At 35.9% G+C, this 15,973-nt stretch overlaps 2 protein-coding genes across 10 annotated transcripts; one reads left to right on the top strand and one right to left on the bottom strand.

Annotated features, from left to right (window-relative positions):
* Positions 1–242: 242 nt before the first annotated feature.
* LOC113699195 (large ribosomal subunit protein eL38z/eL38y) lies at positions 243–2,515 on the top strand. Its single transcript, XM_027219372.2, has 3 exons — positions 243–401; positions 1,577–1,760; positions 2,278–2,515. The coding sequence occupies exons 1-3, from the start codon at positions 399–401 to the stop codon at positions 2,298–2,300; spliced, it is 210 nt and encodes a 69-aa protein (XP_027075173.1). The 5' UTR covers positions 243–398; the 3' UTR covers positions 2,301–2,515.
* Positions 2,516–3,500: 985 nt separating this feature from the next.
* LOC113699193 (uncharacterized) lies at positions 3,501–11,518 on the bottom strand. Of its 9 annotated transcripts, none has more exons than XM_027219361.2 (3): positions 8,378–11,518; positions 7,546–7,619; positions 3,501–3,846 (listed from the first exon to the last, which is right to left on the bottom strand). In XM_027219361.2, the coding sequence occupies exon 1, from the start codon at positions 10,982–10,984 to the stop codon at positions 9,038–9,040; it is 1,947 nt and encodes a 648-aa protein (XP_027075162.1). In that variant the 5' UTR covers positions 10,985–11,518; the 3' UTR covers positions 3,501–3,846; positions 7,546–7,619; positions 8,378–9,037. The 9 variants fall into 9 exon arrangements, with proteins under 9 accessions (XP_027075162.1, XP_027075163.1, XP_027075168.1 ...); XM_027219362.2 differs by having other exon boundaries at positions 7,546–7,624; XM_027219367.2 differs by having other exon boundaries at positions 3,501–5,606; positions 7,546–7,624.
* Positions 11,519–15,973: the final 4,455 nt, after the last annotated feature.

A 15,973-nucleotide genomic window follows, 5' to 3' on the forward strand; every position in this document is an offset into this window, starting at 1 on the left:
TACTTCTGTGGAGACATGTGGCCTTAAAAGCACCATTAATAAGTAAATTTTATATTGTTAATTATGCATTAAATTTATTTAACTAATCTATATTATAAATCTCAAATTAAAATTTTTTTTATATTAATGAAATATCAATTATTCGACCATAATCCAATCACGAATATTTAAGTAAAAATCCCTTCTCCCGCTTCCTTTTTTACTGCCCATACAATATAGTCCAAAGAAGGGGTAAAACCGGCAAATAAAGGAAACAAAATCCTAGGGTTTTATACTGGCTTGGTATATATACCATTCTCCTCTAATGTCAGATACTCATTAGACTGGTTAGGGAGGAGCAGCAGCACAGCAGAAGGCTTAACTTTGCTCTTCATCGCGGCGAAACCCTAGCTCCAAAGATGGTAATAGCTCTCTTCTTTGTATTTCTTCCGATTTAATATTTCAATCTAGTTTTCGGTGCCGTAATTATGTCTTATTTTGAAAGATATTGGTTCTCTTTTTTTGGGTGAATCGTCAGTTTGTAGGTTCTATCTAGAATTTGTTTTGTTTATTCATCATTTCTTTGGAACATTTTTAAACAGTCAAATCGTTTGATTAGTGTGGATTCTGGTTGGAAAGTACATGATTCACGTTATTGCATTGCTGATTATTGCAGATTTTTATTGTCTCGTTTTTACCTTTAGGGTAAGTTAGGATAGTGGTTAAAGTATAGGGTTTTCAATAGGCTGTGAGAAGATTTAATTAATGCTTGAATGCTTTGGGGATAAGGGGATTTTTAGTGAAGTGTTATGAGCAGCAATTGCTGGAGCTTTCTGAGGAATTATCTTGCTGGGAGAGAGATTCTTATTTTGCATGGAGGAGTTTTATGTTTGGTCCGGAGCCTAGGAATTGCTCCAGGACCAGCTCCATGTGGACATATAAAAGACCCCACTTGCTAATTCGCATATTAAGCGGGGGTCCTCATGGAGCTCTTTGAAACAACTACTAACCGTGACTGTAGGTGTTCGGTTAGTAGTTGTTCTGGATTGACATAAAATTTTTCTTTGCAATTGCATTCCTGTTAGCTTGGTGAGCTCAAGGTTTTCTTTTGGGGGGAGGAAGGGGGAGGGATTTGTCATATAAAATGTTTGAGTTTGAATCATGTCAGACTGAGTTAACGCCAATAGGCAAACATCTAGGTATATTTTTTGTATTCAATGGGTGAATTGTATTTCCTTCTAGACTTTGAATGATGGTGGACTAGTGTTGTTTGTATTGATTTTGTCAGCTCAGACTTGTCTTATCTTTATTGTTAGACTATGACCCGGTTCAGAATTGGTGGTATCTTCTGGTAATTTTACTACGATTCTTTGGAAGGAAGCCGAAAGCAATAGAACTGAAAAGGCTTCTCATAAAGATAAAGTTAATAATATAGAAAACTGGCTGGAGAGAATTGCAGTCTTTACTTTTTCTTTCTTTATGGTGCAATAGCTTTTGCTTTATATATTACATTCAAGGTTAAAATTAAACTTGGGTCATATTTTTTTTTATTGATGATGGATGTTATTAATTGCTTTGTTTGGATTTATGATCTTAGCCTAAGCAAATACACGAGATCAAGGATTTTCTTCTAACAGCTAGAAGGAAGGATGCACGGTCAGTGAAGATAAAGAGGAGCAAAGATGTGGTGAAGTTCAAGGTGCGCTGCTCTAAGTATCTGTACACACTCTGCGTCTTTGACTCTGAGAAGGCTGATAAGTTGAAGCAATCACTTCCCCCAGGTTGGTGATTACTGTTTTTACACCATTTACCTGCATAGTTCAAGTGACCTGTAGTAGTATTTTCTCTGCAAAAAATCTCTACTGTATTGAAGGCAGCATAGCAAAGCATAAAATGTTTAGTGCAGTCCAAGCTGGATTGCATGTTGTTTATATCTTAACTTTATTCTGTCATGGTTGATGATGTAGTAGTCATATAGAACCAGTAGACTCTGGTTTAAGTAGATTCTTTTAGGTCCCAAGTTATTGTGCTATACCTTTTCGTTTCCTTCTGCATTCTCAAACTAGTATGCTTAATTATTTAAGTTCATGTCTTTGTTGCTGAGTTTGAAACTTCAAGTTGGGTGTTCTGGCATGAATGTTAACCATTTATGACCAAAAACCGAATGGATAGGAAATTGGCTAGCGGCTTTAGTTTGCAAGTGTTCTATGCATAGACTTCTGGTCCATGTGATGTAGTTGATATTGTTGTTTTATGAACTTTGCTGGAGTTTCTTACGTACTCTTTCAATTATTGCAGGTTTGAGCGTGCAAGATCTGTGAGCGACAATTCGTTTGCATCAAGCAGTGTTGCCCAGAATTATTTTGATTTGTTTCACATTTGCCATGACAAAGACCCCGTTTTAAGTGTATGAATGTTGCTTATCTTAATCGTAGAGGATTCGAGATCTTGCCAGCAATTAGATGTATACAACTCAGCTGAAACTGTATTTTGGTCTAAATTTGACTTCCAATTGAGTGATTGGGCAGACGTCTAACTGGAGCTTGCTATCATTTCCAAAGATGGCCTGGACACCATAAAGTGTTGCCTTGTCGCTTCCCAAAGCTGGCACAAACTCCGTTTGATTTGAATAGGAATCCCAAGCTAATCTGCAGCGGTCTTTCCGCCCTGGTTTTCTGACTTCTTTAAATGAATTTATCAATTATGGCAGGTTTTAGATTTTAATAGCTTTAAGTAATAGCCTTTACACACTTATCTAAGAATTTTAGGCTTGTGTCCCTAAACAAGTTCAAGTAATGCTTGAACCTTTGATTGGCCTTTCATTGCACATATTAGTGTTTGAGCAAACTCTAGTGTTATGTTCTCGCGGCATTATATAAAGAACGAGCCTAGGCTGAACTCAGGATCACCACATTATAGTCGTTATACTTGTTTCGTTCATTGCCAGACCACCTTTGCCGTGGCATCCAACAGAGGAGTTAAGAAAGTGGCAGGTGTCTATGGAGAGATGGTTCATTAAGATGAAAATCATTCCCATTTCCCTTTTAACAGGGGAAGTTATACATGAATTGAACTTATTTATTTGGTTCTTCGTTTGTCGTACAGCAGATTATTGGGCAATGGCAAGAATAAGAGCCTGCAAATGGCAGCATCGGCACCAGAGGAAAACACCTTAGGAACATAAACAGGATTCCCCATTGTTGCCATCTTTTTCTTTGCCTGTATGGTCGGAGCAAGTCTTGTTTTATCCAAATGATACCAGTAATATTCAACTTCTCACGGTCCATATGCCATTGAGGAAGATGATAGATCATAGTCAAAGATTTTGCAACTTTTTTTTCACATATGAGCCCTATGTTTTTTTTTTACTCAGGTGCAATACTTGATTCAAAGGAACTCTTGGCAGTCTCAGTTGGCTCGGGGTTTGCGATTCCAGTTTCTTGATTAATTGATGGCATCTGATAAGAGAGAATTATTGAACATAAGATGCCACTGCAGATGGACACAAACAACAGCTAGAATCACAAACTAAAGCATTCAAGCAATTCCATCTTGTGTGGTAATGCATGTTTTGCACTCAGTAACGAAGTCAAGCTAACAGCCATCTAACATTGCCATATTTGAGCCAATACAACAGATATCAAGCACATCTAAAGTCTCAAATCAGCTAGTGATCATTGATGAACAAAACTTCTGGCAATTGAGCAGACGATGTAGGTTTAACTGGACTGCTACATCAGACTGAAAATCCAACTGCTGAATCTCAAGACAAGGGACAGTTTTTCTACCTCGACAATTATGGTACACGAGTTGCTGTAGCATCTCATACCGCTGCTGGTTTGTTGGAATTTATGTTCATCAACATAACTGTGATGCAAAATGAAGCTTATGATAAAACAAGCAGGTTAAGCAACAAATATTTTTTCATTCAACGATTAACTAAATGAAAAACTAGCAATTCAATATATTATCTTGAGCAGTCTGCCTATGAGATTAACCTTTCTCAAGCTTAAAAACTCTAACATGGTTAGGAGTAAACATCCATACCTAAACAATATTAAGAGCAACTTATTGACCGATTCTGATCTCTTTCAGCTATTTAACTTGAAAATTACTAGTAGACTCCAACCATGAGTAACTTATTGACTGATTTAAACATATTTATTTCCCCAAAACACCAAGAAGTTAGCATCAACTGAGACCATCTTATTAGGAATAGATACAAGGAGAGTCCCTCAACAAAATTTTTTCTCCCAATACTTTCATCAATTTCTTTAATTTTACGATTCTGATCTCTTTCTAGTACATTTTATAATTCACAGGAAGTCTTAGCTAGTCATCCATCTAATAGATGACAAATTGACAATTATGCCTGACAAATCTTCTCAACAACTAAATGAGAGATAAAGCAACCTTAGAACTAGAGACATGATCAGAAGAGTTGCTTTATGCTAGTTGAAGTTTAATGAGTTTCCGTGGAAAAGCATTCTCTATGGGCTTTCTTGGAGCTAAGCTGGCATAGTATATATAAAGGACACAAATCATATACCAACAATTAGCTTTTGTCAACTTTACAACAACTTAGAGAGTACCACTGCAGTGCTAAAAGTGATTAAGAGTGTGCTATACTAAACATTTGATGATTCTCCGGTTGTTTATAGAAGGCAAAACCAGAACAGATCCAGGGTGTCCTGACCAACAGACCAAACAGGCAGAGCCACAAGTTTTTTTGGTTAGGTGGCCAGAGGTGCTAATTTATTTGCAGAAGATGTTTATTCCTCAAAAGTAGAAGATCAAGGTCAAAATGATCCGTGAACTCAAAATTGCCAAAGAGATAAACTACTAAATGGTACTTGATACACTCTACAATACAGCCACGTATCCTTTTGGAGAACTAAAAGCTGAAAGGAAGAAAGTTAACATTGGGACTAAATACCATAGCAGAAAACCCTATGCCAAGTAATTTCAAAGGCATAATACTCTGGACTTCCACTTTAAGTAATTAAATCTAATTGGCAAGGTCAAACCTGTAAAATAAGGCCACCGGATGAAGGAAAAATAAGGTGCCATACCAGGGCCACCAGAGGAAGGAAGTTAAAATACAGCAGCATACAAGCAGAGAAAAAACACAAGTTCAGGCTACTACATCAAAATAAACATAAGTCAGCATACAGCAAAAATATAAAATTGAGTTGCTATTTTGAGAAAACCCAATCAAGCAGAAAATTTGGCAATTGGGGAGAAGTTTCCAGTGATATTGGTGGCACTATTGAGGATAAATCATAGGATGGCACAAAGTCTTAGGAAAGGCATTGCATATCATTCCGGCTCTGATTCAGATGAACTTGGTTCAACATCCAACGAAATTCAAATCCAATTCCCAAATGGTTTGGTCCACGATCTCAATTCAATCGATGGCAGGACAAAGCTCTTTTAAATTAATGTTGGCTTTGGATTGGATGTTATAAGAATGACCATCTAGATTGGGGTTTCCTTGAAATGCAACTCAGTGCAAGCCATGGAGGTTCTCTCTTGTACACTCTCCTCTTGAACAAAATTGCAGCAGCCGTGGTAGATATAAGCAGTAAGTCGCAAGAGTAGGGGGTGCAAGACAACTGAATCAGACGCTACAAGAAACTTTCTAATTAGAATTGAAATTAGAGACAACCAACTCAAGAAACTAGACCTACTAACTGATTAAGGAAGAAACGAAGTCAGCCAAAGACAAAGATTAGTTTGCAATCACACAAGTGTCCTGATAGCAGTTTGACACAAGAACTATGGTGTAAAACTTTGACAAATAAGCCAAATAGATAGATCACAGGCACAAATAGATTATTTACAATTACTGAAAGGTCATTCATATAACTGCAGATCATGCCCAATAATGACTAGCAAAAACCAAAAAAAAAATCTCATTTCCACCTCAGTGACCAATAAGACCTTATCAAACAAATTTTATGACTAACAAACAATGGTTACTAGTATTCAAGATACAAATTCAGCATCTTCATTCCATGCTGAGTATCTTTTCAGTAAATAATTCAAATTTACAGCATACTGTAGGAAAGAATATTGTGATGAAATTCTTTGGAAACTAAACCAGCTACATAGACTAGATGCTACTAGAAAAATCCCATTTATAGAATACTTTTATCACAAACTATTTTCCCACATTCAGAAACAAGATTAGGTTTTCCATCTTACAATTGGATATTGTTGCACAAAATTGGGAATCCTCCCCTAAAGCTATTAGAAAAGATAACTAAGTTGTCAGTAGGACTGCAAAATTTTTTTGATAAACATGATTTTGATCCATCGTAAAACAGCAAAGATTAGAAAAAGACAAAGCACAGCAAGTATTTTTTAGACTGTTCTCTTGCATGTTCACTTGCATATTCATAAAACTTCAATGCAAGACTTGCCGTTAAATGTTTGTCACCAAGAAATAAAATAAAACAAATTAAAATCAAGACTTGTCCTTAATTTTCTTTCAACTCTATTTGAACTGATGTTATATAGGGTGTGGTTTGAAGTAATTTTTGCAGTTTATACTCATCCATCTGAGAATGGTAAGATAGCAATTAATGGACTTTGAGTCAAAATATGGCACCTGTATAGCTTTTCCTCGATAAGTACTATATCTCAATCATGAAATATAGCGATTAAATATTAATAACTTCAATTGAAATCACATTCTCTGTAAAATTGAATAAACTTGATTTTAACCTCTAACTATATCTTACATTCTTAACGAGCCTGCATGATAGATTAGACCCAAAAAAGTATAAGGCCTAGTCCTAGTTTTGCTGGAGTTAGACATTCATATTCAGAAGTGGGAGTATTCTGCCTTAACGAGACTGCATGATAGAGTAGATCCAAAAAAATGTAAGCCATAGTCCTAGTTTTGCTGAAGTTCGACATTCAGATTGAGAAGTGGGAGTATTCCGCTAGTTTTTTTTTTTTTTTTTTTTTAAATCGAATGTGCTAAATGGATTTTTAAACTAGCACAAAGTCAATGGCATCTTAGCCATGCACGTGAAGACAGTGTGGAAGAATAACACTGTCTAAGCTAAACTTCAGCTAAATTTGGAATAATACTAACTCAGAACGTATATCTTAATTTCATTCTGGAAACATTTCTACGAGGCCTGGTTGAAATCCACCTTAGGACACAAAAATATATTTTCAACATGAGCAAGGAGATTTAATTTTCTGAACAGCATCCAAAAACATGTGACCATCATTCTCTTTGCAACACATGACCCCATCGCTAAATAGTACATGCAGTATCAAAATCATGCAAACAAAATCTACACAAAAGAACTATATGGCAGATCAATAAAAGATCACTTCTCAACATTGTTTATAGGTCACTAGACAGTTTACTTCTTCCACAGCCAATAGATATAATCCATCATTCTTCAGCATAAGATATTTAGCTAAAACATAATTATAAAGCAATAAAATTTGTTTGCTAGAGTAATTTAAAAAATTAGTCTTAATCACTTTAACCGAATCCTTTCATATAAAATTCATCATAACTATTTCCATACATTTTAATACCTAATTAATTGTCTCTATCCAGTAGAAGCTGAGGTCAAATCTTCACACTCTGCTATACAAATTCCACTGCTCTCCTGCTCTGCCAAAAAAGAACAAGAATTTTAAAAAAAATGATAGATACGAAACTTGGTAGACTAGAAAAGTATATTATTACCATTGCGATGTGCCAGTAAGTTTTTTTTTTTAAACTATTGCAGATGGTGACCTAATAGCAGTTGTGCAATAAAAACCTATTCTTTAATTATTATTTTAACTTATAAACAACTAAGTACTAAAATTAAAGAATCCCATAATCAAGTATATTGTCAAAAAACGGAGAGTTTCTTGGATGAACTATTCCAAGTTATTGCAAGAGAACGATATTTTTGCCACACTCCTACTGAATGTCTATACAATTTAGTATAGCATTGACAATTAAAGGGGAAGTGATCAGAATACTTTTTTCTGGATCATGCTTAAAGAGTTTGGGTACAGTCAAATGCAGTGAAAAAAAAATCAATAACCATGACCATCCTAGGGATCTCAAACTATGAATCCAAAGCAAGAAACTGGTCTAGAAAGTTTTTACAGTTATAAACTGGCTGCAACTTTGGCACCACTTAAGAATCAAAATAAAAGTAACAATTTTATCTTACAAAAAAATTTCTTGAAATTGCAGAAATGCAGCTTAAAACTTTTCCAGAAATCCAAAGTCACAAACTATATTTGCATATGACATTTCATTTCTTATTTACAATAAATTAAAATATTAGTTATGCAAAGCAAAATTTACAGGCAAGCTAAAGTTCCAACACCCATGAAAAACGAAGAAAAAATAACCTGTACAAGTTACCACTTAAGTGATATGCCACAATAAGGTTCTCCATGGAAAGATCGACAAGAGGTCGCTAATAAGAAGTGGTACAAATCCAATTAATGGCAGCAGATTTCTTTGATCTGCTACACTTATCAATTGAACTTCCCTAAGCAAAGTGGCTTCACCACCAAACTGGAGACCTTTGAGGTGTTTAACAAAATATGACCAACAGATCTCCTCTATGGTTCAATTGCATCAAAGATGATAAGTGACAACAGGATCCAAACATTAGTTCCAACAAATTAAAGTTTAGGGGCCAAAAAACTGCAGGACCAACATGTTACAACTAATGTGAAGGTCCTCTTTGTCCCCCATCCATGAACTTCTTGCTACTGGGGTAAATCTTCAGCATCAACATTAGCACAGAAAGATTGTTCTGATTCTCAGCAGATAAATCAAGTAAAATGTGAAAATGTAGATGCATCCACCAAGAATCCTCTATGAACCATTTCTTCATGATAGACCATTGCATCATCATAATGACCTCCCTTAAGGAGTCCTTGCAGAATGTTACCAAGAGACCTCCTCTAAACAAAGATGATAAGTGATAAAAGGATCAAATGTGAACCTTAGTACCATTCCTACCAGCAAATTAAACATCAGGGGCCAAAAAACTGCAGGACCAACATGTTACAACTAATGTGAAGGTCCTCTTTGTCCCCCATCCATGAACCTCTTGCTATTGGGATCAATCTTCAGCATCAACATTAGCACAGAAAGATTGTTCTGATTCTCAGCAGATAAATCAAGTAAAATGGAAAACGTAGATGCATCCAGCAAGAATCCTCTATGAACCATTTCTTCATAATAGACCACTGCATCATCATAATGACCTCCCATAAGGAGTCCTTGCAGAATGACATTGTATGTAACACTATCTGCCAAGCAACCCTTCTCTTCCATTTTTTCAATGAGCTCTTTAGCTTCGATGAGCAGACCTTCTGAAAGCAGGCCAGCAATCATGGTGTTGTATGTTATGACATTAGGGTCCAATCCTTTAAGGGAGAGATTTTTCAAAAGATCCCGGGCACTATTGAGCCTCCTGCATTTGCACAACCCATCAAGCATGATATTGTACATTTCAATGTGAAGATCTGTTCCATCGGCTTCGGTTGCATGGAATAACTCCAATGCTTCGTCGACATGTCCAGTCTTGCATAATCCAGCCAGTACCACACAGTAAGTGTGAAAATCAGGCTTCATGCCAGAAGCTTGCATCTCATTGAAAATTTCTCGTGCACTAAGATACCTTCCTGAACTAAATAACCCCTGCAACACAGTGTTATAAATAACAATATTAGGTGTTAAACCTTTATGTGGAATCTCTTGAAAGAGCTTCATGGCTGCTTTCACTTTCTTGGTCTTGTAATAGGCATTTATTAGAATACCATAGCAATGGAGATCGGGTGTAAGGCCGTTAGCAACCATGGCATTGAAAACTCTACTTGCGTCATCTATTCGACTCTGTAAACAGTACCCATCCATTAAGGAACTGTATGTGACCAGGTCGGGATTTTGACCTTGCTGGATCATGATCTGGACTACCTCTTCAGCATCTTCTATATGCCCTTCCTTACATAGTGCATCCACCACTATACTAAAAGTAATAACATTTGGAACAATTTTATAAACCTTCATCTCAGCAAAGAGCTTGTCAACATCCTTCCATCTGCTTAAGTTGCACAGACCCTGAATCAAACAACTGTAAGTGACAACATTCGGGGGAATGTCCTTTTCAATCATCTCCTGTAAGAGGGCAAGAGCTTCATCAACCATTTTATCCTTGCACAAGCTGTCAATGACAGTATTGTAAATAATTGCAGTAGGTTTACAAGGGCTTCCTCGTTTTTCCATTGCTCTGAGGAATTCAATGGCCGTTTGAGTGTTTCCTGCCTTACAGATCCCATCTATCACAATCCCCAACATAGTTTCATTGGGTTTACAAAGTTTTTCCTTGATTATCTTTTTGAACAATTCTTGTGCCTGAGGAACCTTTTGTTCTTTAAAAAGTCCCTTAAGCAAAGTGCCAAAGGTGACTACATCGGGAACAAAACCACGTTTGAAGAAGCCAGCCAATGTAGAAAAAGCTAAATCCACTCGGCCCACAACGCAGTAACAATTAATCACCATAGTAAGGGTGTACTCATTTACAGGAATGCCCTTGACACACATATCTCTAAAAAGGGAAACAACTGAAGAATAATGCTTCTTCATCTTAACAATACGGTCCAGCAATTGAGTGAAATCAATAACGGAAGGCAGAGGCCTCATCCGAGCCATCCGCTCGAACAAGCTCAAAGCATCATCAAGACTGTTGACATTATTAATATCATTCCTTAATTCAGGTTGAAATTTCAGAGCTTTTTCAGAAGAACTCTTAAATTTACTACTAATAGCAGAATAAAAAGCCAAATGGGGTTTATGGTTTGGGAATGCAGAGAGGAATGCTGCAAGACTAGTACAACCTGCAGGAGCAGGAGTACCTAATGAAGCCGCTGCTCCCTGAGACCGAGCAATGGAAACAATCACCGCAGAAGAAGCTCTTCTCTGCATCGTTGTCGTCTTCATCATCATCATCCCCATCGTCTTCCGGTCTCAAATGAACTAATTACTGGGATTTTTCAGGCAAATTCTGAAGTTCGGTTGTTGAAAATTATTTTCTGAGGTAAATTCAGGCAATTGCGCTTGCTTTCTCAATTACGACGTCGTCGCAGTGTCGGATACTAAAGCTCAATCAAAAGCCTGGCAATGGCCAAACCCCTTTTTTTCGAAAAAAAAGAGAGAGGCTATTTTGTAAAAGGCGAATGGGATGACATTTGTTGATTATGAACGATGATATTGTTGTTATTATTGCAACCCTTGATTAAGATAAACTTGATGGTAGTCATATTTGAACATACAAAAGTTATTTTTTTCAGAGCAATTAAATACTACCCCGTTAAGTAACAAATTTTGAGCCATGTAGCAAATTTTATTTTGCCAAGTCTAGGGGTATAATTTAGTTAAGCTATTTGACTAGAACTTGCACGTAGTTTAGTCAAAGGTTCGATTCCGGTGTTCATCAAGTTCGAGTGAGGGTGGGGTGTTGGTGATGCGACGATAATGTTGGAGGTGGATAAAGGAGATGGGGGTGGTAGTTTTTTTTAATCTTTAAAATATACCCTCATAAAATTTTAAATTTTAAAACACCACAACAAATAACTATAGTAAAAGTTTTTTTTATATGCAATACTATAGTTTAGTATTTCAAAAATAATTCAAATAAAACCTAATCAATGTAGAGTCTCAAATATTAGACTAATAAACTATATCTTACATTTTTAACTTATACTAGTTTTTTTCAATCTCATGCAATGCGTGAGGTTGCCCTGGGTCTGTGTTAAACAAGATCAAAAGAAGGCAAGTGAATTAATATAAAATAATTATATATTAAATACATGATGGGTGCTAGTAACTATTGGGAATTTGACTTTAGGTAAATTGGCTATTGTCGTCATTTACTCAATTTATTTATGATGTTGAAGATATTTTTGTACCTACTAGACTTGGACCACTAATTGACTTAACGTGAGATATCGATACGATACACTAGTATTGATACATTAGTATTTCATAACTGCAATAAATTATTAAAGATCTAACAGTCAATGCAACGAGATTTTTTTTGCTAGAGCAATAAAGAAAAACTAACTGTAATAGGTTGTTACATGGTCCAATTTGGGCAAGCCAGTAAATTCCATAATAATCTTACTCTAAAATTAATGGCCTTAGAGAGTAGCCAGTAATTTTAATTCAACAAGACAAGACATCAAGACATAATTGCATAAGAGCAAACTTGATCCTGCATGCGAGTATTATGAATTTGTGTATACAAGTGATGTTGGCACCGGAGATATGCTTACCTTTAATTTTGAGCAGATAAAAAATGAATGATCAGCAATTACCTAATCAACCAAGAAAAAGATCATTAATTGGATGGGATTTCTTGTCGTTTTACTTTCAATCTCTACTTTTACCATGCCATAGAAGTGATTAACTTGTGCTAGGTTAAACAAGCACACAGATATAATTTTGTAAAATACAGGATGACATTACTTGGTCTAACTAAATATACCCAACAAAGACGATACACATTCATATTAAATGAAAGAAATTTGAAGGACAGATAGGCCTTTTATTGAGGCCAAAACTGTACTTAAAATGCGTAATTAATGCATTAGACAAATCCCTGTATATACATCATATGCACCCAATTGTTCTGCAAACTCTTTCAAGTGGGACAAAAACATAAAAACTGATCACCAGAAAAACCATGCTCATGCAGCAAGATGGCCATAGCAAATCTAACAATGGCTCCCATTTCACAACAGTTGAAACCTATAAAATATCTCAAAAATTTTTAACACCCTTCGGTGAACCATTACAATGATTTGAACAAACATTCTGACTCATTAGACCTCACCTTATAAGGAAAAAAAGAGTTCAACTCGCAAAATTATGGAACCCGAACCTTTTAATTGGAAGAAAAAATTGCTTTTGAGATGGCTTGCTTACAAGATCAGCTAGGTGAGAGTGCGAAGACTTCACCTTGTAAAACCGCCAAATCTAGGTCTTCAATTGGAGAAAGAAACACATCCAATATGTTGCTTTTCAGATGGCTTTCTCTCAAGATTACATAGGCAAGAGAGCTTTGTGCGGCTCCCACAGACCGCTTCGGACACCACCCACCGCCCACTCACCAGGGGAGCTGAAGCAGCTACAACTATACAATGAAGATACAAATACACGTCTGAACTCCGAAGCACGAACACAAAAGCCACCAAAGTTGACCAAGCACACAACTGAAGCACGAATGCAAAAGCCACCGAAGTTGCCCATAATTTAGGCGGTAGATCTATTTTACAAATGGGGTAACAAACTCGTGTTTAAAATCCGAAAATATGTATTTACAGAATCATTTTTTCATGTTCGAAAGAAAAATTGGGACTATTGTAAAAGTTTAAAAACTATAATCCATTTCTTAAATTGCATATTTTTTTTATGAAGAAAGTTTATCCTTTTGCAAAAAAAAAAAAAATGTTTACACGGCCAGGGGATTCCTTCATTTTTTTTTTAATTTTTATTCCAAAACAGGAGGACCCTCTGGACTTAAAAATCAACCGGGCAGCAGCTTGCAACTGAGTGCAAGGTTCCCTTGTACTAAAAGTAGAAACACCTGGTAGAGAAGGGCACGGAAAAAATGAAGGGAACAAGGCCACGCGGACAGCAGTGAACTCACCGCCTAAATTGCTAAGAATGAGAGGAAACAAGGCCACGCGGGCAGCTGCGAATTTCCAGCAAAGCCACTACTACCGAATGGCAAAAGACCAAAACGCCCCTTAAAGTCACAACAATCATGAGATAACCGGTCCATTTTCACTGTAGCAATCCCAACTCTCGTTTTTAGTATAGTAAAGATTGATTTGTACTTATGTTTTTTATTTTCATCCTTTTGTATATTTTGCATAATTACTTGCCCAAATTTTCTTTTTGTTTCAAAATTTGGATAAGTAGTTCTCCAAAATATACAAAAAGATTAAAAATAAAAAAATTTGGTTAAAAATCAACATAAGTCACAAGTGTAAGAGGTAACCTAAAATTAGACGCATAAAAGGTAGCTTATTTTAGTCTAAAATTAGAGTCTTCTTAATGTGAAGTCGAATTTTTGTCCATTTTATTGTTTTAAGAGTTTGTGAAAAGGGAAAAAAAATAAAAGAATGTAAAGATTTGGAGGGAGAAAAATAAAAGGAAACTAAGAGCAACACGTAATTTGCTTTTACTACTTGGTAACACAACGGATCAACCACTGAGCGGCCATTCTTAGGCTGTAGGTGAGGGTTCAAATCCCACCTGCAGCGAAAAAAATCCAATGATGGTGTCAAATCACCCCTTTGGTCTAATAAGGTCTGTAAACATGCTAGTTCCCAACACAAGTCTCTTTAGACTCCCCCCTCTAGTATAGGATAGAATAGATTATATAATAAGTATCGTCAACGAAAAAAAAAAACATAGCGAATCATTTTTTCATTTTTACCACTTGGTAACACAGTGGATCGTTTTTACCAAATCATCCCTCCCGTCAACGGCAAATTATACTAGAAAAATGGTCCGACTATTCCAAAATACCGAATAAAATCTAGTCTATTAACAAAATCATCCCTCCCGTCAAGCCTCATTTCCTTTTGTAGGAATAAAATCTAGTCTATTAACAAAATACGGAATGTTAGCGGCCATTAAAAAAAAAGAAAAATAAAAAATAAAAACAAGATGAACTCAAAGAGAAACAAATTAATCAAACACCAGTCCCCGACAACGGCGCCAAAAATTGACAGGCGCCGAACCTGTGTAATTATAATAAAAACTTAACTACCATCAAAAGTAGTCAATAATCAATCCCAAGTACTGGAGAATGAATTCTAGGTGTGCAATGAATTACTTGATTCACCATATTCTCGAAGAGTTTGCTTAATCCGATATATCAGAATTAATTAGCTGATAGAATTACCAACTAGTAGACAGTGGCAAGTAGGGTCGTCTTCTCAGGAACTGGAAAAAAGTTCGTTTCCTTTTGAGTCAAGACAAACGAGGGGGTTTTAGGATTAAATGCTAATAAATTGCCAACTAAATAAATTAAATGCGAAAAATAATTAATTGAGAGAAATAATTGAAGAAACTCTAGCCAAAGATAAACTTCAGAAATGGTTCATGCAACTAATCATCGATGCAAATATAATTCCAACAGTTATTAATAGATTAGTTATAGTTGTCATACACGTGATAAATAACCAACTTTTCCTTAATTTATCAATAGTTAAGGTACGACCGTTAACTATTTTTCTAACCCGAAAACAACCCTAATTACGACCATAAGATTTAATTTCTAAATTGCATTAAGATTTGGAAAACCCCAATTCTGACTAACAAACACGCTACGAGGGTTTGTTTAAATTAAATCGTATGTTTTCCTGACATAAATCCAATTACGCCAGTTACTACCGGGACGGAGGTAATCGAACAATTACGGATTCAACTACCCCCAATTAGCAAAATAACTTACACGAATAATTAAATATTGCGCACTATTCAATCATACACAATAACTATAACAAATAAAAACAGAAAACATATAAATACCAATAAACGAAGGAAACAGTTAAAATAATTTAGATCTCACCGTAATTACCGAACCAAATCTTCAATTGTCCCCTTGACTTGACTAGAAAACAGAGATTTAACTACACATTCTCAAGGGAAATCCGCGGAACTCCCTTGATAACCCTCGGTTCCTTCTCCCAAAAACTAACAAAAGAAGACAAAGAAAAGAGACCAGTCACAGCCGTCCCTCTCAATTCCTATTTTGTAGCTTCTTAAGGAAAATCAACTCCTCCCGAAATTGCTGCTGGCTTAACTCTTAATCACACGGGGTCCGACTTGCTCTTCTTATTTTCTCGTTTTCTAAAGGAAACAAACTCCCAATTGAAAAAGGAAACATTCTAAAGAGATAATACTTAATTGTTTCCTAATTCAACTCTA

This window comes from Coffea arabica, chromosome 7c (genome assembly GCF_036785885.1).
Source record: "Coffea arabica cultivar ET-39 chromosome 7c, Coffea Arabica ET-39 HiFi, whole genome shotgun sequence".
Lineage (NCBI taxonomy): Eukaryota > Viridiplantae > Streptophyta > Magnoliopsida > Gentianales > Rubiaceae > Coffea > Coffea arabica.